Genomic DNA, 24,481 nt, shown 5'->3' with positions numbered 1-24,481 from the left:
TGTTGAGCCCAGGATGGCTCAAATTCACCATGCCAAGGCTGGCCATGAACACTTGATTTTCCTGACTTCACCTGCCAACTGCTGCAATTACAGACTCACACCACCACACCTTGGGTGTGCTGAATTTCCATTGGGGAAGTACTCCAGTTTAGTCTTCTAATACAATAAAAGTCGCAGAACTCTAGATGCAGGAAAAGTCAGTTAGGTAATCCATATGGCTGATGTAATATTATTGAAGAAGAAGAACCAACTCGAGTTCCTGCTAAAATTATACAAAGATTTAACTTATCCTGTTATGGAATTATTTGTGATTTATGCCTTAGGATACTTAAGCTACAGAAGGATGAATCATTTCTAAGATGGTTTAAAGTAAAACAGGTTAAAAATATCCTATGTTATTCATAAACTCGCATGAACTCTCAGTGAAATAAACTGCTGCCTTCTCACCATGCAAATTGCTGTTGAATTTGTCAATAAATTGCTCTTTAAAACGTGAAGCTACATGCAAGCTCTCCTTTTTCGTCCAAGTAAGACTTAATTCAGAATGTATCTACAGCCAGGTTTTCATTGTGCTATCTAATGGACATTGGTCTAGATCTCAGTAGGCGGAATGCTAAGACAACCCCGAGATTCCCACACCACATCTACCTGTCCTGTATAATCTCAAGACTCAAACTGTGATAGACTTATTCCCACAATCATGTTTGCGTGGCTTAACTGTCTTTTAAAATGGGGAAGATTATTTGGGTAGGACCAACCTAACCACAAGACCCTTGATATTCAACTCAAGAAGTCACAGACAGGGTCACGGAGAGATGTGAAGCATGAGAGACTCCATGTTTCAGGAGATTCTCTCTAGCCAGCCCTGAGAACAAGTCAGAAATCTCTCTGAGCTGAGAGGAATGCTTCTCCTTGGCCCCAGCAAAAAGAGATTAAGCAGGCACAGGATTCTGTCCCCAAGGAAGTGAACTCTGTCAACAGTCTGAATGAACTTCCAAGTAGATTCTTGCCCGGGCCTCCAAAGGAGTTCCTATCCAATGTGGTGAATTTTTTAGCGTTATAAAAGCTGAAGTAGAAAACTCAACCACATATTGCAGGGCTGTGAGACACTAAATGGGTGAGGTTCTAACCACTAATTCATGGTAATTTGTTACAATAGAAAAGGGATGCATTAAAGAAAACCCAAAATAGAACACTGAAAACAATCACAACTATATTACATACTGGTCTTTCCATAAATCAACCTTGGAGGAGGATAAACTTGAGGATCCTGAGTAGGAAACTTCCTTCCAAGTACAACATGTAAACTCTAAGCTACAGAATGGGAAAAGAAAATAAGCACGGCTTTAAAATAGACCAGATAGGTTCGAATACAAAAGAAAGGGCTAGGTCTGCTTATTCTGAATGCCCAGCCTGCTGCTACAGCAGTTACTTCCTTACACACAGTTGCATCTCCCTGGAGCCAGCAAGGCCAAAAAGAAACTGACATTTCTCTCCACCTTTGCAATGTCAGATATTTCTTTGCATGTGCCAAGTTCAAATTCTTGAAAGAGCTTGTATAATTTTTAGGTTAACAAATTTAAAGCATTGTTAAAGAATTCTCTTGACTTATAAATTTTAAAATCATGGCTACTGGTTTAAATATTGGTCAAGATGTTATTATATTAATCAGGTGAATTATGTTCATATTTAATATTCATAGAAACTATGATCCAAGTGGGGTCCTGTAAAAGCCACTTTTAAGAACACCTGTTTTTGAAACATAGCTAAAGAGTTCTCTTGACCTCTGAATTTTTAAACCACTGCTACTTGTTCAATAATGATCAAAATATTATTATGCTAATCAAATTAATTAAGGCTATATTATAATATGCAAAGGAAGTCTGATTCAAGTCAGAGTTTTGAAGATACATTTTACTATCAGACCAAGTAGGGTCCTGTAAAAGTCACATGACCAGACCAACTTGGGATCCATCTCAAGGGAAGGCTTCAAGGCCTGACACTATTACTGATGCTATGGTGTGCTTACAGACAGGAGCCTACCATGGCTGTCCTCCAAGAGGTCCAACAAGCAGCTGACTGAAACAGAAGCAGATACTTACACCCAACTAAGGGACTGAAGTCGGAGACCCCTGTAGTTGAATTAGGGAAAGGCTGGAAGAAGCTGAGGAGAAGGGTGACCTCATAAGAAAACCAGCAGTCTCAACTAATCCAGACCCCTGAGATCTCTCAAACACTGAGCCACCAACCAGGCAACATACACTATCTGGTCTGAGCCCCCCAACACATATACAGCAGAGGACTGCCTGGTCTGGCTTCAGTGAGAGAAGATGCACCTAACCCTCAAGAGACTTGAGGCCCCAGGGAGTGGGGAGGTCTGGTGTGTGTGGCGGGAGGCATCCTCATGGAGACGGGGTAGAGGAGAGAGGAGGAATAGGATGAGAAGCTGTGGGAGGCAGACCTGGAGGAAGGTAATGACTGGACTGTAAAAACCTAAATTTAAAAACCTGTAATAATAGATTATGTTTGACACGAAATCAGAATGGGAGCTACTTGAGAGGGAAGAGGAAATCAGAGGGTGGGAGGGGGAACAACAAAAAGAAACCAAGAAAATGTCAAAATGCAAGCAATCACTTTGTTAGCAGGAAGAAGGAGGAGAAGGAAGAGGAAAAGAAAAGGAGAAGGGGTTGTTTTATCAAATTCCCTTTGCATCTTGGTGATGGTGATTTTTCCTCAAATACTTAGAAACTGACATCATTCTGACCTCTCATTGAAAGCAAAATTCATATCCAACCAGGGCAAGAATCCAGAAATGAATTTGCTATTCTGTCAGGCAGACAGAGTGCCAACAGACACTGTAGAACATGCCAAGCTGTGTTCTGCGTAAGACCAGATGCCCATGTGAAAGCTCACTGTTGGGTCAGAAGAAAAGGGTGGGTCAATGGCAATCAAGCCTCAAGAAACACATTTCTCCATCAGTTCTTTAGACATATTCTCTATGACATTATTCATTTGGCTCAACTTTCTCTATGGGAAAAATGAGGATGGAAGTCATTTGAAGAAAATGCTGTACTATCAGATCAAGAACAAATAAACTTTTTTTTCTCAAGACACCCTACAACCAATGAAAATGGCAACATTAAACAGACCCACCCACTAAAAATCTGGTCATCAAAGATGAAACACTGGAACATAAATCCATAGTTTAAGTTCCTTGGCCTTGGAGCTGGAGAGATGGCTCAGTGGTTTAGAACATTTGCTGCTCTTGCAGAAGATCAAGTTCAGCTCCCAACACCCACATGGTAGGTAGCTCATGACTGCTGACAATACCAGTTCCTGAGGATCTACTGCCTTCTTCTGCCCTTTGTAGGCTCTGAAACACATATGGTGAAAATAAACTTGTGTAGATACACACACACACACACACACACACACACACACACACACACACACACACACAAATAACAAGTATAAAATAAAATCCCTTGGTCTTGTGTGGTTCGTTATCATATGCCTATAATCACTCAAGAGACAGAGGAGACAAGACAGCCAGGAACTCAGGAGGCTAAGGAGCTCAAGGTCATTCTCAACTACATATTCAGTTAAGAGACCAGCCTGGACTATATGAGATCCTATCTCAAGGAAGAGGAGGAGGAGGAGGAGGAGGAGGAGGAGGAGGAGGAGGAGGAGGAGGAGGAGGAGGAGGAGGAGGAGGAGCTTTGCCTACTCTGATCATTTAAAGTTTTAAAGACACCAAACACCATCACATTACTGTACAGAGAGAGTGTAAATAGTTCTAGGACAGAGCTACCAGATGGCAAAGTCAGCCCTAGAGGAGACATATTCTGAAAGATTCCATTAACTCTTTCAGATCCCCATGTCTGGATTTAAGTTCAATATGCACATACAGTGGGTAGAAATAACCGAGGATAAAATGTCTGCAAATTGCTTTGCTGTACGTCAAAGAGAAGCCAAGCTTAAATGTCTCTGCTGCTCCTTTATGACTTCACATGCTGTGCCACTGAGTACTCGGAATGACTCATTAGCAATCAATCTTAGGGCTTGGTCTCTTTTCATGGAGGCTCTGGAAGAGGTGCCAACTACTTTCACTTCAGGTTTTCAGAAGGCTCCAAAGAGAAATTCTGTCCTGTTGCCAAAAAGCTGTCATAGCACAACTCATGAAATTAAAACAAAACAAAAAAACCAAACAACTAAACAACACTATAAAATCTACCTAAAGATCAAAATCTGCTACTAAATCTGCTACAAGAGAAACCTCGGTGAAATGACAAAGATAAAAGCTCTGAGTAAGCATTGCCAATAGTAAAGCAGTAAATAGCTGGCAGTAGCATTTTGACCGAATATGCCATGCCAATGTGTGTGTGCGTGTAATCGGGATTTCTGTCTACTCCTACTGTTGAAGAAAACATAGGCTTTAGAGTCAAACCGATGAGGCTTAAAATACTAACAGTGTAGCAGTGTGTTATATTATATAACCTCTCTGATAACGCGTGTTTCACGTAAAACTTACAATCAATGAAATCGCATATACACATTTTGCAAAGCAGAGTACTTTTTACAGAGCAGAGTGTTCAATGGGCACAAATTCCCCCACTTTCCTATTCCAGTCTCCATTTAATTTTAATGTTGGCACATGGCATTAGTTCAACTCCAGTACTCTGCAGTAGCTAGGTAAGGAAAGAGAAAGCCCAACCTGGCAAAGTCAGCTTGACCTAGCAATGATGGTTTCAAGGCAGACTGACTTCTGTCACCATTTTGCCATGCTGTACAATGGGTCTCACTTTTTCTCCATAACTGCATTAAACACAGGAGCTGTAGACCTTGGGATATCTCACTACATTTTGAGAGATGTCTATCAGATACCATTTGCCCTTACTAAACTCATGCACTCTCCTGGCAAAATCCCACAACAGCCATCACTTTCTAAAATAACTTTACCCCTAGATTAAACGTTTGTGTACCATAGTAACTATTAACACACAGGTCAGTGTAAGACAGAAATAATTCATGTATCAAAATGCCCCAAGCTGTGAGTCATGAGAGAAAGGGCAAGCATGCCATTTTCTAAGCTTCCAGCACTCAGCTGGGGGCAAAGCTGAGCCTTGTCTGGCTTGCTTTCCATGCCTTGTCACCACCTGCAGCCTGCCCAAGTGCCCTGTCACCTGAACTTGTTAGGCAAACATCTATAGCATCTTTATCTAAAGATGAATCATTTTAAAGGCTTCCAAAGATATCCCACTCCTCTTCAACCTCCCCTCCAACCCCCCAGTTTTCTTTATTCTCCCGCTTCCTTTGTCTGAAGTCTGCCTCCTGTGGCAACTCTGCACTGACTACTTTCAGGGTCTTCTGACAGGTGAATAATATCCATAGGAAAATGAAAGATACAATCTACTGACAATCAGGAATGAGGATTCTGTGCTTACACATTACTCTCCTCAAGATTGCTGTGAACTTTAAATGTGAAAATATAGACAATTAGTAAGCCATACCAATATGCTAATGAACTATAGGAAAAACAAATAGTGTTAATTCATTTTGTGCTGATTCTCAAAGTCGGAGCTACAGAGTTGTTGTTTGAAAAGAAAATTCACCCATATTTATAGGACAGGGTTTGCTTTGAAATGGGAGTTTAAAGGGCCACCAGACAGGCTCCTATTATTCCAGGCATGTCTGGGACTTTCCTATCCAAGTACACCTGCACATGATTGTACTTTTCAGTAATGCCTATGCAGTCTTCCTTCGAAGGACCAATCTGGCCTGTAACTACTTAAAACCCCAAACTGGTACATATATTAAGCACCGTGTACAGAAAAGCCATCCACTTCCTAAGCCTCTCTATTCCATTGCATGCCTGATTTCGGATCCAGAAAACGAACACGTGCTTCCAGAGTGTTTTCATTTACCTTAAAGACATGAAAGGCTTGAAAATTATACTTTACATTTCATCAGAAGCACAGAAGTGGTTAACATGGAGTCAGAAGAGTATTGATATTTAAAGCGAATGCTGAGACCTCATCTTAAGATGAATTCCGAGTATGTCGAGGACATTGGCTAGGCTGCAGTTCTTGTCCCACACTCCTCCTAGTCAGCTTGTGCGGACCTCCACCATCCCTACATATTCCTCGTCCACTCCTTTATGAACTCCCTCAGCCAACAAGACAAATGTGTAATCCTTTACGCTAGCCTACTACCATTCATTTCTTCTCACAAGAGTGACCCCATCATCCAGCCATTGAAAACTCTAGCTTCAGAGTGAGGACTACATCCTAGCTTCTCACTTCCAGGGTGGATTTCCAGAGGAGGCTATCACATTAGCCCTGTGTAATTAATTGAATGATTTTTAGGGGTGAGGTCTCACACTATGTAGCCACAGATGGCTTGGAACTCGTATGTAGACCAAGCTGGCCTCAAACTCACAGAGGTCTACCTGCCAATCATTTTCACTGTGGACCTCCAAGATATAAACAGCAACATTATCCAGGGGTAACCACATAGCTCTGGAAGTCTCAGAGCTTATATATTTAAATTTTAAAGGCCAAATCAATTACCCTGTAGATGGGATAGCAGAGATTATTTCTCTTTGAACCTCACATTACCTCCTAGTAATAGAACTCTTATTCCCAGATCTGTTCTATTTCTACAGAGTTGTGCTTCAACACAAAATACCCAGGACTAATCCTCACTTCTCAAACACTGTTATGGCTAATTCTTCCCATGTGCCACTAGAAAATGGTAAGTAAAAGAATTCTCCAGGGCTTATTTTCTAGAGAGCAAACATCAGGTTATAATAAGATCAGAGGTACCATTAATACTCAGTTTATCAGATAAACATTTTGATGCTAATAAATCAGTAATACCAGCCACATGCAATTGGAGGAAGGGACACATGAAAAAAAGGCATGGCTTTCTGGAAGACACTTGGATCACCATCTCACCTCATTTTGAGAGCCAGCATCATTTTTTAGGATAATCAGGTTCCCGGTACTGTGCCTACTTTGGCCGGTGAGTTGCCTGTTGTCAGTCACTGAGGCTTGGGCTCCCCCAGGCCCTGGCCCTGTCTGGGCCCCTGTGTTGTAAAACATGAAAGTATCACTCCCTGAGCCTGCTGTCAGGCAGGCCTTGTAGCAGTAGGTCTTGGTGAGGGAGCCATTGCCTCGAACCTCAATGAAGTGAGGCTGTACTTTGAGGCCATGTGGTATCCTGGCATCGATATTGTTATTGGCCTGCTTGTACAGCTCTGCAGGGCAGCGCTCCCTCACTCCACAGAAGCCCCCACAGCATGCCGTGCCATAAGCAGTGTAGCGGTAGCACTTAATGATGCTCAGAACAATGATTGTCAAAAGGAATATAAAAGACACTGTGCTTAATGCTATTATCAGATAAAGTGTGATCTCAGAGTATGTCCGAGGACTCTTTATATGTCTCTGAGTGTCAGGGAGCATTTTAGAAACCCTGTCCACCACAGCTACTGTGATGGCCACGGTAGCTGATAGAGGTGGCTCTCCATTGTCACGGACCACCACGGTCAGGTTGAAAGTGGTGCCACTCTCATCTCCTATCTTCCTGGTAATCCTAATTTCTCCTGTGTGAAGTTCTACTTTAAAAAGGTCCGAGTCAGACGTTGGGACTAAATGGTAAAAGAGCCAAGCATTCTGCCCAGAGTCTGAATCCATGGCTATGACTTTGGTGACCAGGTAGCCAGCAGGGGCAGTCCGTGGCACCATTTCAATGGCTGCTGATGTATTAGTTGAGGTAGGGTATAGAATATGGGGGGCGTGGTCATTCACGTCCACCACATACACGTTGGCGGTCACAGTGCTGCTTAGTGGTGGCCTCCCCTTATCCTGGGCCTCCACAGTCACAAAAAACTCTCGAAATTTCTCATAGTCAAAGGAGTTGACAGCATAAAGGCTGCCGCTGGCACTGTTAATGGAGACATAGGAGGTGACTGGCAGCCCTTGAATCTCCCTGTCTAGGAGTGAGTAGGTCACCTCTGCATTCTCCTTTTGATCTGGGTCTGTGGCTTGCACAGTGCAGAGCAACACACCTGGTAAATTGTTTTCCTCGATGTAGATGGAATAGGAGTCCTTCAGGAAGCTTGGTGGATTGTCATTTATGTCAGAGATCTCAACCTGCAATGTCCTTTGAGATGTGAGTGGTGGTACTCCCCCATCAGTAGCTGTCACTGTGATGTTGTAGGCAGCTACCCGCTCCCGATCCAATGGGCCACTCACCACCAGGGTATAGGAGTTTCCAAAGCCATTCAGCCGGAAGGGCAGTGAAGCCTCCAGACCCAGGCTTACTTTCCTGTTGGAGCCTGAATCTTGGTCATTCACACTGAGAAGGGCCACAACAGTGTTGAGGGCAACATCCTCAGGCACTGGGCTGTATAAGTCTGTGAGCACCACCTCTGGAGCGTTGTCATTCACATCTATAATGTCCACCAACACCTTGCAGTGTCCCGCCATGGGTACCGGTCCCCGGTCAGTAGCTTGCACATAGATCTGGTAGGAGGAAGACTCCTCATAATCCAGAGTCCCACTTACTCTCACTTCCCCTGTAGTCACATCGATGCTGAAGAGCTGTCTCTCCCGGTCTGATGTGTAGCTGCTCAAGGAGTACCTGAGTTCACCGTTAGAACCCTCATCCGGGTCCGAGGCATTCAACTTCACTACCAATGTGCCCGGAGGAGCATCCTCTCGCAGCTGGACGCGGTAAGTGGATTGGTCAAAGGCAGGAGAATTGTCATTCGTGTCCAGGACACGAACGGCGATCTGAGCTGTGCCTGAGCGAGCTGGGATGCCCCCATCCACCGCAGTGAGAACCAAGTAGTGCAAGGCAGTCTGCTCCCGGTCTAGGCCCTTCCGCAGCACGAGCTCCAGCACCTTGCTATTCTCCTGCAAGGGTTTAAGATCCAGCTCAAAGTGCTCGCTGGGGCTGAGCTCGTAGGTCTGCACTGAGTTGGCACCGACGTCAGGGTCCTGTGCGCTCTCTATGTGAAACCGCGCTCCAGGTGCCACGGATTCGCTTACCTGAAGCTGATAATCCGGCCGCGGGAAGCGCGGAGAGTTGTCATTGATGTCCAGTATTTCCACCTCGATCGCGCTCACTGCCACAGGGTTGTGAGCCAGCACTTCCAAGCTGAGCAGGCAGCGAGGCCGCTGCTCGCACAGCGCCTCGCGATCTATCCGCTCGTTGACGAAGAGCGCTCCATTGGTCAAGTCCAGTTCCAGGTAGCGCGGGCTGGGTGCACCCAAATGGTTGATGCGCAGACAGCCAGGTCCCAAGCGCCGCAGTTCTAGCCCCAAGGCTCTGGCCACGTTGCCCACGAGCGCGCCGGGGCTCTGCTCCTCCGGCACGGAGTATCGTAGCTGGGAGGCCGCTGGGCCTGGCAGCAGCACCAGCAGCAGTCGGAAAGACAGAAGCAGCAGCCAGGGCAAGGGCCGCAGGGGTCGCGGATGCTCTGTCGCCCCAGGTCTGGCTCCCGCCTGCTCCATAGCCGCCGGCCCTGGCAGAGGCAGCCGGGGCAGGGCGGGAGGCAGCGGCTTGGCAGCCTGCTCCACGCCGGGCCCGGGCCCCGCCTCCGCCCTCGCCGCTCTTCACCTCTCACGCACTACAAATGCCCGAGACGGCTCCCCTCCCAAGCGTTCTCAAGGGCTCCGGGCCCTGCCGCCCCCGCTGACTCCCCATATCCCAGCTCCTCCACTCGCCTCCAGGCGGTCCGCGGGTCTCGATTTTCTGCGACTGCCAGCTGCCGCCGCCGCCGCTGATGCTCTAAGGAGAGGGAGGGAGAAACGGAGGGGGAGGGGGCGCTCCGCAAGTCCAGCTCGGATTCCGCACCCAAGTGGCGGCGGACTGCGATCGTGCACGCCCTGTCACTCCATCTACTCCAGCCTCACCTTCTTCATCCCCGACCCGCTGAATCCCAGCAGACCGCGGGACCGCGGCCACTCCCTTCCTCCCAGCCCCCACCGTCCTGTTCATCCAGTCTCCACGCTCCCAAGCAGGCTTAACGCGTCTCATAAGATTAGCTTGAGAAAAGCAGCTGAGTCCCTAGAACTCCTACTATAAGCTCCCCAAGTCAAGATTTCAAAGCACCATCCAGGAAAATAAACTGTAGGGGGACCTGGGCGGTGCCGTAACAGACAGGGAAAGTAAACACTTTTGGGAGGTACTTCGGGGCTTTAGAAATATGGACCATTTGTTATACTGATCCCACACCTTCCAGACACCTTTTCTTAGTAGTACAGAAAGCCTTTAACTCCCAGGTCAAAGTGCAAAGTGACTAATGCCTTCTCCTGGGAAACAAGCCTATCTATTTTAAGTATCCTGAGATCCAGCCCTCAGCCCAGCTCCCAGGCACGTGCCTTAACTTTCAGTGTGTATTTTGACAATTAACCAGTATTTCAGGGCTTAATATTCTCTACTTAAACAACTGACTTCATAAAGCTTCAAGAAAAACTAATACTCGACCTGTTTTGGTCAAAGTAGGAAAAAGAAAACTAGTAAAATTTTAAGCTATTCTCCCCACATGCTTTTGCTAATCTTGCTTCAAACCTTTTTTCATTTATCGCCCAAGACATTTTCTTTCAAGAGTGATTAATTTTTTCTTTAATTGATGACAATGTCGTCAAGAGCCTACAAGCCATTAAGTCAGAAGAGTTACTCTCGGTCTGCCCAGCCAGGCTGGCATATGAACTCATTAATGCTTTGCAAAAAGAAAGAAAGGAAAAAAACTACCTTGCTGTTATAAGCAAATTCAAGAGGCTGGGATTTATCTTACAATAGCAGCAATTTCAAGGGTCTCAGCTCATCTGTAAATATAGGCTCCTGTACCTCTGTGCCACCCACCCCACCCCCAGACTCCCTTTAAGAGCTACAATGGCTACACAAATTCTCTTCAGTTAACAAGAAGGGAAGGAACAGAGAAAGAGGAAGCCTTTCTATGCTGTGTCATTGCCTCCTCTTGCTTCTCAATAGTCAGCCTTCCCAGCCCTCCCATCTCTGCCAGCAAGGCTGAAAACTACAGTCCCTTATGCAAGATCATTCTTGCTTGCACAGAGATTCTTTTTCTTCCTCAACTCCCAGGATCCTTGAACTACATAGAGAGCCCCTTGGGTAACTTTCTAGCTATGTTAGTGGAAGGAAGCCAGAGTGGGACCTGACAATTTGGCATGCTTCCCTGCTTGAGAGGACAAGATGACAGAAGCCAGATTTCGAAGACGGGGGCCAGCAGCACACTCTTCCTTCAACCTACGAAATGCATTCAGTAGCAGCATCCCACAATCTAACCCATTCCTCCTAGAGAAGCCAGTTTTCCTCCCATCGCTGCCTATTTGTCCTCTTTGTTCCATCAAGGGTGCAGAGTGGAAAGCAATTTCCATCAAAGTCTATTCCTGTCTCCATTCTAAGGTCTCTGGCTTCTCCCTCTTCTGTCTGTATCCTTCCCAAACATCCCCCCCCCCCCAGTAGCTCTGTCTGTTCGCTGTAGTAATTTGATCTCCAGGAGCCTTAATCTCTCAAGTGCACAAATTGTAGACCTGGCCTATGTCCTCACCCATTACTTATTTCAGAAAACAAATGGCCTGTAAGTGGAATCAAGTTATAAGTTGTCAGGAAAAGTGACCTTTCTTCCCTTCATCTCCTCCAGTCCTCACAGTCGATGCCACCACTGCTCCAAGCCACTGGGTGTTGACCATGCATGGTCCTATGCCCCTGAAAAGATCACAAGCACTTAAGGAAGAGATAAGGGTGACAAGGGCTGTGTGATGTTTTAAACAGAAGCCTCAAAGTGCCCTGTTCCTGGGTGGGGGTGGACAAGGGACAGAATTTGTCATTCAGCAAGAGTAACAGCTGAGATGTCCATTTTTGTGTTTCAGAAGTAAGCACCAACTAATATTTACTCCCTCCGTGACTGAAAGGGCAAAGGAGCAGAAAATTAGCCTCCTTTCCAGGAAGGTTGTACTACAGAGATGGTATTCTGTTTGGCACCACAGTAATTTCCCATCTCACACAATTATACTGAGCTTCCTGCCAACCTTACCAATGTTCAAAATATGATTTCTTTCTCACACTGTTGCTAAGTGCCTCATCTGCAAATATTCATGCTAATGCCTTAGCCATACCATTGTGTAATCCTTACTGTTTACCATTAAGAAGTCCAATTAAAAAGCAGAATAAAACTGACTGGGAAACACCAATTATGGAGGTAGTCACACATAGTCATGTGTCTTTTAACACCCAACCTTCCATTTGCTTGTTTTACATAGAGGAAACAAAAATAAAACTCATGAGACTGTTGTGATTAGAAGAACTTATAAGTGATTTGCACACTATCTGGCAAGCACACTATTGTTATTGGAGGTAGTGGTGTTTATTAAATGCAACAACTGTTCGAAGATGACATCTTGGCTAATCATCTATGTATGGCATGACTCCTTAAACACAGACATTTGTGATATTTAAAAAGTAAATAGTGTGGAGACAGCAGAGCATACTCAAAGTCTAGCTTTTCCAAAGTTTCCAAATACTTCTAGAACTTACCCAGTATCTTGAAAATAAAAAAGAGCAACTCGCTTTCATATCTGATATGTGTGTGTTGATTTTTTGTTTGTTTTATGTATCTGTGTGTCTGATATGTGTGTGCAGTTACCCACTGAAGACAGAAACAGATGTCAGAACCCCTGGAGCTGGAGTTTCAAGTGGTTATGATCCACTCAATATGGCTGCTAGGAATTGAACTCAAGTCCTCTGGAAGGGTAGCAATTCTCTAAACCATTAAACCAGTTCCAGGAAAACTTATACCCAGCTATATAGTAAAATTACTATATCACAAAATAAAATCATTTCTTGATTTGGTAAGTAAAAGGTGGCATAATAAAAAGAGCCATGGACAGGGCATTGTGCTTGTTTACCCCTGTGCTAGACAAGAACTTCAAAATCATATTGCTCAATTATATTTCTTAATTACATTTGTAAAATACATCTTCCATGAGATCATTGCACACAGCAGCAAAACCAATCACAACAGAATTAAGACTGCAAGAAAAATACTCAATCTCAGAAAACGCCCCTAATTTACATCAAATTTCCTTTATTCCTGGCACCATCACAAATCATTTCACTTTGAGTAACCAAATAACCTGAGTTTTGGGGGGTGTAGGACAAAAAAGACACTGGCTAGTCACTAGTTTTATCAAGCTCTCATCTGGCCATTGCATGAATATGTGCCACAAAAAGGTCAATCTAACTTCTTTTTGTTTTTAACAAGTTTGGTTGCTTTAAGACCATGTCTTGTTGTAGTCTAGGTTGGCCTTGAACTCTTGATACTCTTGTATCCAACTCCCAAGTGCTAATATTGCAGGCATGTGTCATTATGCCCAGCTTCTAAATTTTATTTGTAACTGGTTAATGAATGTTAATCTACAAACTAAACATGTGTTACACAATAAAAAGAGGGACAAGTCAGCATCCCTACGAGTTGGTATAACACAAAGTAGCTTTTAAAGTAACATCTCATAGCTGGTATGGCAGCCCACATCTCTAACTAATGCTGACCCCCAAGAGGCAGAAGCAAGAGGCTCATGAATTCCAGGCCAGGCAGGGCTGTCTAGTGAGATACTGCTTCAAACATGAATTTTGTTTAAAAGGGTCAGGACTCTTGAGCTCCCTCTCCACAAGGTATACATTTCACAATAAGATTATGCCAGTATGAAGGTGTAGTCTTCTGAGGATTGGGAAGGGTCAGCTATCATTGGCAACACAGAACAGGGAAAACAAGAGAGACCTGGGCTTACCAAGGTGGAATTAGAGAGCTGTCTCCCCAGGATTGTCCTCTGACTCTACAAGTGCACTGAACATGCCAACACACACACACACACACACACACACACTAGACTTAAAGTTGTACTTTTTATCCAAATAGACTTTTTTGGGGTTTCCATTGCTAAAATCATTGATGATGTGTCTATAGACACAGTTTATCAGAAATTCATGGAGACTTTAACAGTTTCCTACTTACCCACAAAGACAAGATGAAGCAAGAAAGCTGCAGTACAATATAGTTAAGTGGCTTTTATAATTCTTTGAATAGCTGTGCCAAAGAGTATTTATTAATGGGATGGCTCAACCTGGAGGAATTCTAATAAGGGACGGAGGGATCTACCCTCTGTGTTTTCCTAGTCAGCATTTTCTCAATGACTCAAGGCTAGTAGGCAGCAACTGTACAGGCCAATCCAGAAGCGAGTTGAGCCCTTCTGGAACAAGAATTATGGCTGTCTAGGACAAGCCACATCCTAATTCACTAAATGACTACCAGTGTTGTGCTTGAGATTCAGTGCATGCCCCCAATTCATACGTTTGTATTTAAGCTGACTTCTGGCTTCTATGTTCTCCATTAAAACGAGTTCCAAGTCTCCATTCATCACTTTGGACCTCTTATTTTAATAGAAAGCCTTGTTTGGCCCTGTTTCTCGTTTACAATTCTTGGGATTTAGCCACAGAATAAAACAAAAAAGAAATTTGGCACTAAAGAACATTCTTTTTCCCAAGTGGAGGTTAGCCAAAATAGTCATTGATTTTTCACCCAGAGATGGACAATCAGGTAGTATGTCGACTGACAGACAGTAACATACATGTGCAGATATGGATGCTGTTGAACAGTTTTGCATTTTAACTCTTTTTCCAAGATATGACAAGTTCAGCCTAAATGAAATCCCAGTACTGCCTTCTGAACCCACTGTTTCTATTGCTTCAGGGAAAAAATAACTACATAATTCTAAGAAGTATCCATTTGCATATCCAGATATGAAATAATCTTTGGTTATGGGGTCATTTATATCTCAACTTTTTGACAGTTAACAGTTTACTACTTCTATCCACTTCTAATCTCTCTTGATTCTCATAAGGTGTTAATGAGCTGGTATTGACAAAGAAGCTTAATTCCAAAAGGCAAAGATTATCAGACTCTTCAGAAGTTCATGTCTTCCCAGGCCTCTTTTCCTCCTTAAAAGAGTCTTTCTGAGCCAGTCTGTGGGAGTGCATGCCTTAAATCCCAGCACTTCAGAGACAGAGGATGCAGATTTCTGTGAGTAGAGGCCAACCTGGTCTACAGGACGAGTTCCAGGATAGCCAGGGCTACACAGAGAAACCCTGTCTATAAATAAATTAAAAAAAATTTATTGCATTTTTATCTCTTTATGCTTTGTTGAAACTGGGTCTTATGGAAGATCTTTTGTTAGGTTTTTGAGACATCTCCATACAAACTTTGTAGTGGCTAGACTAACTCACATTATATGATCAGTACAAAGGCTTCATTTCATCCACATCCAGGCTAGCATTTGTCATTTTGTTGCTTAATGACTGGGTAAGAATGACTACTAACATTATTTGCTCTGCTACGATGTCTAGTAAAAGTGAACATTTTCTCGCATGTTTACTAGCCATTTATATGCTATAATTTGAGAAAGTTTTGTTCATATTATCAGACCAGTTATTGATCGGGTTGTTTGATTTCTTGTTTAGGGTTTTTTTTTAAAAATAAGGTTTTGTATATTTTAAATATGAAACCTCTGTTGGATGTACAGCTTGTAGAGATTTTTGTCCAGTTATATAGGCTGTCTCTTCTTTGGATTAACTGTTTCCATTGCTGTACAAGAAATCATAAGTTTAGCAAGATCTCTTTTATTAATTGCTTGCCCTTTTCTTGCCAGGCTTCCTGTCCCTTTCCTTTTCTGTTTTGTTCGGTTTATTTGTCATTTTGTTTTGTGGTTTGGGTAAGTTGGGGTTTGTTTTGTTTTGAGGGGATTGGCTTATAAATATATCTGTGGGAGGATATTGGGAATTCAGACCAAAGCCTGTCACACACATTGCAAATGCTCTCCCGCTGAGCTCTATTCCAAACTCCTCTGCCTTATTTTTTTAGTAATCTAACATCTGTCCACTAAACATACACACCTCTAAAAGGAATCTTATTATTGCTCAGAAAACTAGTAATTTCAAGTCTTTTACATGGAATCCTATTTTTCACAATTACAAACTTATATATGTATATGTATGTGTATACATGTATGTATACACACACACATATTTTGTTGTTGTTGTTGATGATGATGATGTTGATGTTGTTGTTTATGAGACAGGGTTTCACTGTATAGCCTTGGCTGCCCTGGAATTTTTTGTAGACCAGGCTGGCCTTGAACTCACAGAGATCCACCTACTTCTGCCTCTTGAGTAGTAGAATTAAAGGTGTGTGCACCACTGCCTGACTCAAACTTCATTTTTTTTAGAGACTTCATTTTGATATTCTCTTACATATATGTGTGCATACATGTATGCATATATATATGGATATGTATACATGTATATTATATATGTGTGCATATATATATATATATATATATATATATATATATATATACATATATAAATATATGTGCACACGCACACACACACACACACACCACTTTGGCAAATCATGCTGTTAAAAAAAAGATTCATCTTCCATAAGCCAAATGCTTCTTGTATTCTCCGCCTTTACTGGAGGCAGTATTTTCCCACTCACACTATTCCATGGAAGTAGTGGGGTTCTACAGATGACTTTGATTTTGTTCAGCATAAATCCCACTCATTTCTTTAGTGATGGATTTTACTGTAGTTCATTTAGCAGTTCGACATACAACATAAAAAGGAAGGTAAAATATATGACATCAAAATTAGCCAAGGTGAGATGGATTTTGGTTTCTATGAATATTAACAGATAATTTGAGGCATTCTGGTGAGATAATTACCTTAACAAAGCTCGTTTTATTAAGTTATTTGAAATAACATTCATATTCCTCCATTTTGCTTTGTAGTTTTCCTTCTTTTCTATCATGAGAAAATGGAGCATACTATACTGAACGAGTTGAAAACAAACCTGGTTTAATTCTATGACCGTCATTGAAAAGTCATTGTGCTGGATGTGCCTCAGCTGGTGCCAACTTCAGCTGTTCCTCATATAACAGGAAAAACGTACAAAGCTTCCAAAAAACATTTTGACATCTTATGGTTTCTTTTTGTCTAAATCTGTTGGCCAGCTCTCCAGTAAAGGCAGAGAATACAAGACAACATCAAAAGTTGAAATATCAATATTGAAACAGTACAGTGGCAGTTACTAGAAATGAAAAGTTGGTTTCTAGTAGAAGTTGGTGAAAGTTTGACTGTCCCTCTTTCTAATCCAGGATCACATCGATTACAGCAGAGTTGTCATCCTCAGAGCTTCAATATCCTCCCTAATCAAATTTTAATCATAGCCTCCCATCAGTGGCATTCTGTAGTATCTCTGGCTGAATGAAGGCCCCTGTGATCCAACTGTCGTAAGTTCATTTAAAATTTTAACCGTGTATGAAACATTTATTGGCTCATAAATCAGCATACACACAGGATATATTAGACAGCCATGACATGTGCGATACGTGGATTAGTGTTCCTCAACCTGGCAAGAGCTGTGGAGTAAGGAAGATTTTCTTTAAGTTTTTTATTATGCTAACTATTTATTGTGTGTGAATGCATGTTGAGGCAAACTCTTTTTTACTAGATATATGTCAGACATCTTTTTATAGATAGCAGAGATGTAGTTAACCATTAACTAATTAAGATCATATCTTCATTATCACTATGGCCATTTCTTTAATGTAGTTTTATGGAATAAGGCAAATTTCTTATTTAAGTTTTATTTAATCTTTACATTTGTATCATAGTTTTGGTATAATATTAATTTTAATTAATTTTTTCTCTTTTTTATTAGATATTTTCTTGATTTACATTTCAAATGTTATCTCCTTTCCTAGTTTCCTCTCCAAAAATCTCCGATCTCCTCCCCCCTTACCCTGATCCCCAACCGACCCACTCCAACTTCCTGGTTCTGGCATTCCCCTGTATTGGGGCATAGAGCCTTAACAAGACCAAGGGCCTCTCCTCCCAGATGTCCCTCAATAGAGGAATGGATACAGAAAATGTGGTACACTTACACAATGGAGTACTATGCAGCTATTAAAAACAATGGCTTTATGAAATTCTTAGACCAATGGGTGAATCTGGAGAATATCATCCTGAGTGAGGTAACCCAGTCACAAAAGAAACACATGATATGTACTTACTGATAAGTGGATATTAGCCCAGAAGCTCAGAATATCCAAAATACAATTTGCAAAACACTTGAAACTCAAGAAGAAGGAAGACCAAAGTGTGGAGTTACAGAGACAAAGTATGGAGCAGAAACTGACGAATGACCAAAGGAATGACCATCCAGAGACTGCCCCACCTGGGGATCCATCCCATAAACAACCACCAAACCCAGACACTATTGCAAATGCCAACAAGATTTTGCTGACAGGAGCCTGATATAACTGTCTCCTGAGAGGTTCTGCCAGTGCCTGGCAAATACAGAAGTGGATGCTCACAGTCAGCCTTTGAACGGAGCACAGTGTCCCCAATGAAGGAGCTAGAGAAAGTACCCAAGGAGCTGAAGGGGTTTGAAGCCCTGTAAGAGGAACAACAATATGAACTAACCAGCAACCCCAGAGCTCCCTGGGACTAAACCACCAATCAAAGAAAACACACAGAGAGACTCATGGCTCTAGCTGCATATGTAGCAGAGGATGGCCTAGTCGGTCATCAATGGGAGGAAGACTTTTAAATCATTCTTTCTAAGGGTCAATAACGGCACTTGATAACCTGTTAAAAACATGACAACAATCCTGATAAATCCCAGCTATATTCTCTTTAACTAATTTTTATTATTTTGGGTTTTTGATTCATTTTGGTTCAATGGTATTTACAAATACATACTGAACCAAATTCAACTTATTTAATTCTCTAAATCAGTAAGAATTAAAGTGCTTTTAAGTCTCATTCTTTGGTTTTGGTATATCTCTCCAGACTTTAACCTCAGCATATGCAAATATATGAACATGTATTTTCCCAAAATGTAATATTCTATATATTATTGTACAATGCTGCTTTTTAAAATTTTTAACATATGTGATGGATGTCTTTCCCTATAATATATATGATATAAGCTTTGTATGTTATACATATGGCAGGAAAATATATTACATAAATATATAATAAAATATATAACATTTTATAAATTATATAAATATATAACAAAAACATAATGCATTTTATAAATTATATATAGCTTATATACATTTTAGGTGTCTATGAATGTATGTTTGTGTGTGCCACATGTATACAGGTGCCTTTGGAGGTCAGAAGAGGGCATTAGTTTATTTATAAAATATATATATACTATATATGAATACATATTTATATGTGCATATATTATATAGATTTTGTATATATAACATATATTATACACAGTATTTTTCTTCTCAGTAAATGTTACATAATATTCATTGTATAAATATTTTATAACATTTTACTCCATAATTGAATATTTAGATATATTTCTGAAAGTGTATTTATATACATGCTTTTATATTTATTCTGAAAGACTTTATTTTATTTTAAATTTATCTGCCAGGCAGCAGTGGCACACACCTTTAATCCCAGCACTCAGGAAACAGAGGCACACAGATCTCTGAGTTCCAGGATACGCTGTTCTATACAATGAGTTCCAGGAGAGCCATGGTTGTTACACAGGGAAACTATGTCTCAACAAACAAACAAATAAATACATTTAAGTTTAGTGTGGGTGTGTGCCTATGTTTGTGTGTATGCCACATGCATACAGTTGCCTTTGGAAGCCAGAAGAGAGTATCAGATCCCTCGGAGCTGGAGTTACAAGCATTGTGAGCTACCTGATATGGTTGCTGGGATCTGAACTCAGGCCCTCTGGAAGAGCAGTAAGTGCTCTTAACCACTGAGAACTCATATTCAGATTTTATTCAGACATACTAGAATGCCAATTTATGCTTTCTATCATGCTCATCAATCCTAAATAAGATAATTCACTGATGTATGATTTCTCTACAAAATTCCTAGCTCACAGTATACATACAAACAGAATCACACTTACCACATTTTTCTATCCTCAATATAGGTTTCACAATCTAATTTGTATGACTCCTATAAATAACTAAAGAATTCCTGGGAAATTCAACCCATTTGCTTGAATTTATTTCATTTAAATTTACTAATGTATTTCAGTGTTTTGAATAATTTTTACCCAGCAATGTCAAAGTCTGTGCCTTTAAAAATGTGTTTATATCTAACTCTCCCAACCGTCATTCAACCTTTTGGGCATATTTTTTTTTAAATTCTAAGATTTAATTCTTAGATAAATTAAATACTTAAGCAAAGCTTTAAAACTTCAAGTCTGAAGCTGAATCCAGTGCACTGATGTTCATAGCTCACTCTTGGAAGGACAACAAAATTGCAGCCTCCTGACATAAGCAGGAAAGGTCAGTTAATGGTTTCCAAATCACAACTGGAATATCTAGCGTCTTACCATACAGTAGGGTGACCATTGTTAACAGTAATTTTTGGACACAAATAACGTATATACACAATAAATAATAAAGTTTAAAACCCATCAAGCAACTACCTGAGAACTTGAAAGTAAAAAAACAAAACAAAACAAAAACCCTGTCTTCATCTGTGGCTTCATTGTTCACATCTTCAATCTCCTATTGTTAATTGTGGGCCAAAAATTAACACAGAACAAGAAAATATCCTAGAGGTAGAAATAAAGTCTATCACAAGTCTGTGTATATAGGGACAGAATGGAGCATGAACAGGAATACCTCATTTTTCATATAATTTTTTATTGTTTTGTGTGTAATTGTTTTGTATCTCCTGCATGCATAAATGTTTATGTACCATGTGCATTCCTGGTGCCTGTGGGGCAGAAGAGTCTGTGGGAAGCCCTGGATTGGAGTAGCAGATGATTGTGAGCACCGTGTATGTGCTGGGCTTGGACCCAAGTCCTCTGGGGTAGCAGCCAGTGCTCTTAACCACTGAGACACCTCTCCAGCACCTGCACTTAACTTTTATTGTATTCTACACGTAGTGAGGTTTATGGCAATTAACTCTTAAGAAAGCCTTGCTGGGCAGCGGTAGCACATGCCTTTAATCCCAACACTTGGTAAGCAGAGGCAGGCATACATCTGGTCTACAGAGTGAGTTCCAGGACAGCTAAGGCCCTATCTCAAAAAAAAAAAAAGAAAGAAAGAAAAAGAAAAGAAAAGAAAAAAGAAAAAAAGAAAGAAAAAGAAAAGGAAAGAAAAGAAAAGAAAAGAAGAAAAAAGAAATAACACCCCTTAGTAACATCTTTACATTAGCTAAATGATCATTAAACATTTTAGCAATAAATCATGTTAACTAAAATATGTATATTATTTTTAGACATAGTGTTATAGCATGTAATTGACCCCTAATTCCAGTCCCTACTCCCTCTCAAACTTATGTCTACTATTGTTGTTGTTGTTGTTGTTGTTACAAACACACACAAAGAAAGAGAACTTCAGACCAATTTTGCTTATGAATATGGATGCAAAACTACTCAATAAAATTCTCGCAAACTGAATCCAAGAACACATCAAAATGATCATCCACCACAAGCAAGTAGGCTTCACCCCAGGGATGTAGGGGTGGGTTCAGTATATGGAAATCCATCAGTGTAATCTGCTATTCACTCTAGAGTTCCTTTTCCCCCACTCATGGTCCTTTTTAAACTTCCTGGTTTCTGTGGTTACTCCATGTTACATATGCACACATTAAGATTCAGAGCTTAGAACCAACAGTATTTGCCTTTCTTGGTCTGTGTTACCTCATCCTGTATAATATTTTCTGGTTCCTTAAATGTATCCCCAACTTTCATGATTATTATTTTTCTTTTCCCCACATTCTTGTCAACATTTTCTATCATTTGTTTTATTGATTTTAGGAATGTCACTAGGGTAAGTTGAACTCTCAGAGTAGTTTCAATTTGTCTTTCCCTGATTGCTAAGAATGAGATAAGACTTTTTTGAGTTCTTTTATGCCATTTTTATTTCTTCTTTTGAGAATGGTTTATTCATAGTCATAGCTCATTTTTAATTGGGTCATTTGTTTTCTTGACTTTGCTTTTTGAGATCTTTATATATTCTGGATATTAATCCTTTATCATATACACATATATGTGACTCTGTGTGTATGTGTGTCCTTTCCTAAACATATGACATACAGGGCACTGCCTATGTTTTCTTCTAGCAATTTCTGGGCTTCAGGTTTCACATTGAGGTCTTTCATCCATTTGGATTTATTGTGAAGGCGATAGACATGGACCTACTTTCATTCTTCTGCATGGAGACCTAAGTTTTCCCAGAACCGTAGCTTGAAGAGGCTGTCTGTTCTCCAGTGTGGTTTTGGCATCTTTGTCAAATATCAAGTTGCTGTAGTTATGTGTACTCACATTTATGTCTTCATTCTTGCTTCATTGGTTTACATGTCTGCTTCTATCTTAATACCATGGTGTGTTTGTTATTGTTACTAAATATTGAAATTTGCAATGGCAATCTTCCCTATAAAATTTAAGATTTTTAAAAATATTTCTGGAAACGATTTTATGGGGATTTTGATTTGGACTACATTGAACTGCTTAACTGCTTTTGATAAAATGACCACTTTCACAATATTAATTATTGCTATCCATGAACATGGGAAATCTTTCCATTTTTCTAGTGTCTTCCTTTATTTCATTCTTCAGATATTGAAAGTTTTCATTGTAGAGGTCTCTAACCTCTTGGTTAGGTTTATTCCTAGATTTTTCTAGGTTATTATTAAGCAATTTTCTCCAGTTTTCTCCTTCTCTTGCATTTTTCTGTAATTAGGGTGATATTGGCTACATATTTTTTGTACACATATAATATAGCCTTTATTATTTAGATATGTTCCCTTCAGTCTTATTCTCTCAAGGACTTTTTTTTAGGTATTTTCCTCATTTACATTTCCAATGCTATCCCAAAAGTCCCCCATACCCTCCCTTCCCACTCCCCTCCCCCCTCCCACTTTTTGGCCCTGGCATTCCCCTGTACTGGGGCATATAAAGTTTGCAAGTCCAATGGGCCTCTCTTTCCAGTGATGGCCGACTAGGCCATCTTTTGATACATATGCAGCTAGAGTCAAGAGCTCAGGGGTACTGGTTAGTTCATAATGTTGTTCCACCTATAGGGTTGCAGATCCCTTTAGCTCCTTGGTTACTTTCTCTAGCTCCTCCATTGGGGGCCCTGTGATCCATCCAATAGCTGACTGTGATCATCCACTTCTGTGTTTGCTAGGCCCCGGCCTAGTCTCACAAGAGAGAGCTCTATCTGGGTCCTTTCAGCAAAATCTTGCTAGTGTGTGCAATGGTGTCAGCGTTTGGAAGCTGATTATGGGATGGATCCCTGGATATGGCAGTCTCTAGATGGTCCATGCTTTCATCACAGCTCCAAACATTGTCTCTGTAACTCCTTCCATGGGTGTTTTGTTCCCAATTCTAAGAAGGGGCAAAGTGTCCACACTTTGGTCTTCGTTCTTCTTGAGTTTCATGCGTTTAGCAAATTGTATCTTATATCTTGGGTATCCTAAGTTTCTGAGCTAATATCCACTTATCAGTGAGTACATATTGTGTGAGTTCCTTTGTGATTGGGTTACCTCACTCAGGATGATGCCCTCCAGGTCCATCCATTTACCTAGGAATTTCATAAATTCATTCTTTTTAATAGCTGAGTAGTACTCCATTGTGTAAATGTACCACATTTTCTTTATCCATTCCTCTATTGAGGGGCATCTGGGTTCTTTCCAGCTTCTGGCTATTATAAATAAGGCTGCTATGAACATAGTGGAGCATGTGTCCTTCTTACCGGTTGGGACATCTTCTGGATATATGCCCAGGAGAGGTATTGCTGGATCCTCTGGTATTACTATGTCCAATTTTCTGAGGAACCGCCAGACTGATTTCCAGAGTGGTTGTACAAGCTTGCAATCCCACCAACAATGAAGGAGTGTTCCTCTTTCTCCACATCCTCGCCAGCATCTGCTGTCACCTGAATTTTTGATCTTAGCCATCTCAAGGACTTTTATCACAAAAAAGTGTTGGATTTTTGTCTTAGGGCTTTTTATGCATCTATTGAAATGATGAGTGGTTTTTGTCTCTAGTTCCATTTATATGTTTATTTCATTTATTCACTCTTGTATGTTTACCCATCCCTGCATATCTGGGTTGCAGTGTATGATCTTTTTGTTGTGTGTCTGTATTTGACATGCCAGTATTTTATTGAGGAGCTTTGTGACTATGTTCATCAGGGATATTGGTCTGTGGTTTTGTATTTTTGTTATTAATGTTAGGGTAACTCCAGCCTCATCAAAGGAATTTGAAGTGCTCATTCTATATCTATTATTTGAACAATTTAGGGAGTATTAGTTATAGATCTTCTCTGAGAGTCTAGTAGAATTCATCTGGGCCTGGGCATTTTGTAGTCATTATTTTGTTTGT

The 24,481-nt window shown here is 41.1% G+C and overlaps 17 protein-coding genes across 17 annotated transcripts in view; all 17 read right to left on the bottom strand.

Annotated features, from left to right (window-relative positions):
• Positions 1-9,809, bottom strand: part of Pcdhac2 (protocadherin alpha subfamily C, 2) — a 43,986-nt gene extending 34,177 nt beyond the window's left edge. The window contains exon 1 of the mRNA NM_001003672.2: positions 6,957-9,809. Coding sequence (NP_001003672.1) covers positions 6,957-9,518 — 2,562 coding nt within the window. The 5' untranslated portion in view covers positions 9,519-9,809. The remainder of the gene's footprint in view (positions 1-6,956) is intronic.
• Pcdha1 (protocadherin alpha 1) overlaps positions 1-24,481 on the bottom strand; it is a 257,373-nt gene that overhangs the window by 34,171 nt on the left and 198,721 nt on the right. The window lies entirely within an intron of this gene.
• The window catches only part of Pcdha2 (protocadherin alpha 2), a 248,457-nt gene that overhangs the window by 34,175 nt on the left and 189,801 nt on the right, over positions 1-24,481 (bottom strand). The window lies entirely within an intron of this gene.
• Pcdha3 (protocadherin alpha 3) overlaps positions 1-24,481 on the bottom strand; it is a 241,576-nt gene that overhangs the window by 34,177 nt on the left and 182,918 nt on the right. The window lies entirely within an intron of this gene.
• Positions 1-24,481, bottom strand: part of Gm37013 (predicted gene, 37013) — an 889,226-nt gene that overhangs the window by 688,387 nt on the left and 176,358 nt on the right. The window lies entirely within an intron of this gene.
• Pcdha4 (protocadherin alpha 4) overlaps positions 1-24,481 on the bottom strand; it is a 234,969-nt gene that overhangs the window by 34,171 nt on the left and 176,317 nt on the right. The window lies entirely within an intron of this gene.
• The window catches only part of Pcdha5 (protocadherin alpha 5), a 227,388-nt gene that overhangs the window by 34,177 nt on the left and 168,730 nt on the right, over positions 1-24,481 (bottom strand). The gene's annotated exons all lie outside the window — the stretch shown is intronic.
• The window catches only part of Pcdha6 (protocadherin alpha 6), a 221,273-nt gene that overhangs the window by 35,411 nt on the left and 161,381 nt on the right, over positions 1-24,481 (bottom strand). The window lies entirely within an intron of this gene.
• Gm38666 (predicted gene, 38666) overlaps positions 1-24,481 on the bottom strand; it is an 874,243-nt gene that overhangs the window by 688,387 nt on the left and 161,375 nt on the right. The window lies entirely within an intron of this gene.
• Gm38667 (predicted gene, 38667) overlaps positions 1-24,481 on the bottom strand; it is an 868,072-nt gene that overhangs the window by 688,387 nt on the left and 155,204 nt on the right. The gene's annotated exons all lie outside the window — the stretch shown is intronic.
• Positions 1-24,481, bottom strand: part of Pcdha7 (protocadherin alpha 7) — a 213,853-nt gene that overhangs the window by 34,177 nt on the left and 155,195 nt on the right. The window lies entirely within an intron of this gene.
• Pcdha8 (protocadherin alpha 8) overlaps positions 1-24,481 on the bottom strand; it is a 195,191-nt gene that overhangs the window by 34,171 nt on the left and 136,539 nt on the right. The gene's annotated exons all lie outside the window — the stretch shown is intronic.
• Positions 1-24,481, bottom strand: part of Pcdha9 (protocadherin alpha 9) — a 189,778-nt gene that overhangs the window by 34,171 nt on the left and 131,126 nt on the right. The window lies entirely within an intron of this gene.
• Positions 1-24,481, bottom strand: part of Pcdha10 (protocadherin alpha 10) — a 182,338-nt gene that overhangs the window by 34,171 nt on the left and 123,686 nt on the right. The gene's annotated exons all lie outside the window — the stretch shown is intronic.
• The window catches only part of Pcdha11 (protocadherin alpha 11), a 176,800-nt gene that overhangs the window by 34,171 nt on the left and 118,148 nt on the right, over positions 1-24,481 (bottom strand). The window lies entirely within an intron of this gene.
• Pcdha12 (protocadherin alpha 12) overlaps positions 1-24,481 on the bottom strand; it is a 167,428-nt gene that overhangs the window by 34,171 nt on the left and 108,776 nt on the right. The gene's annotated exons all lie outside the window — the stretch shown is intronic.
• Pcdhac1 (protocadherin alpha subfamily C, 1) overlaps positions 1-24,481 on the bottom strand; it is a 97,522-nt gene that overhangs the window by 34,171 nt on the left and 38,870 nt on the right. The window lies entirely within an intron of this gene.

Source organism: Mus musculus, chromosome 18 (assembly GCF_000001635.26).
Source record: "Mus musculus strain C57BL/6J chromosome 18, GRCm38.p6 C57BL/6J".
Lineage (NCBI taxonomy): Eukaryota > Metazoa > Chordata > Mammalia > Rodentia > Muridae > Mus > Mus musculus.
Note: the sequence above shows the minus strand (reverse complement) of the source record. Positions and strands in the feature narration are given on the sequence as shown.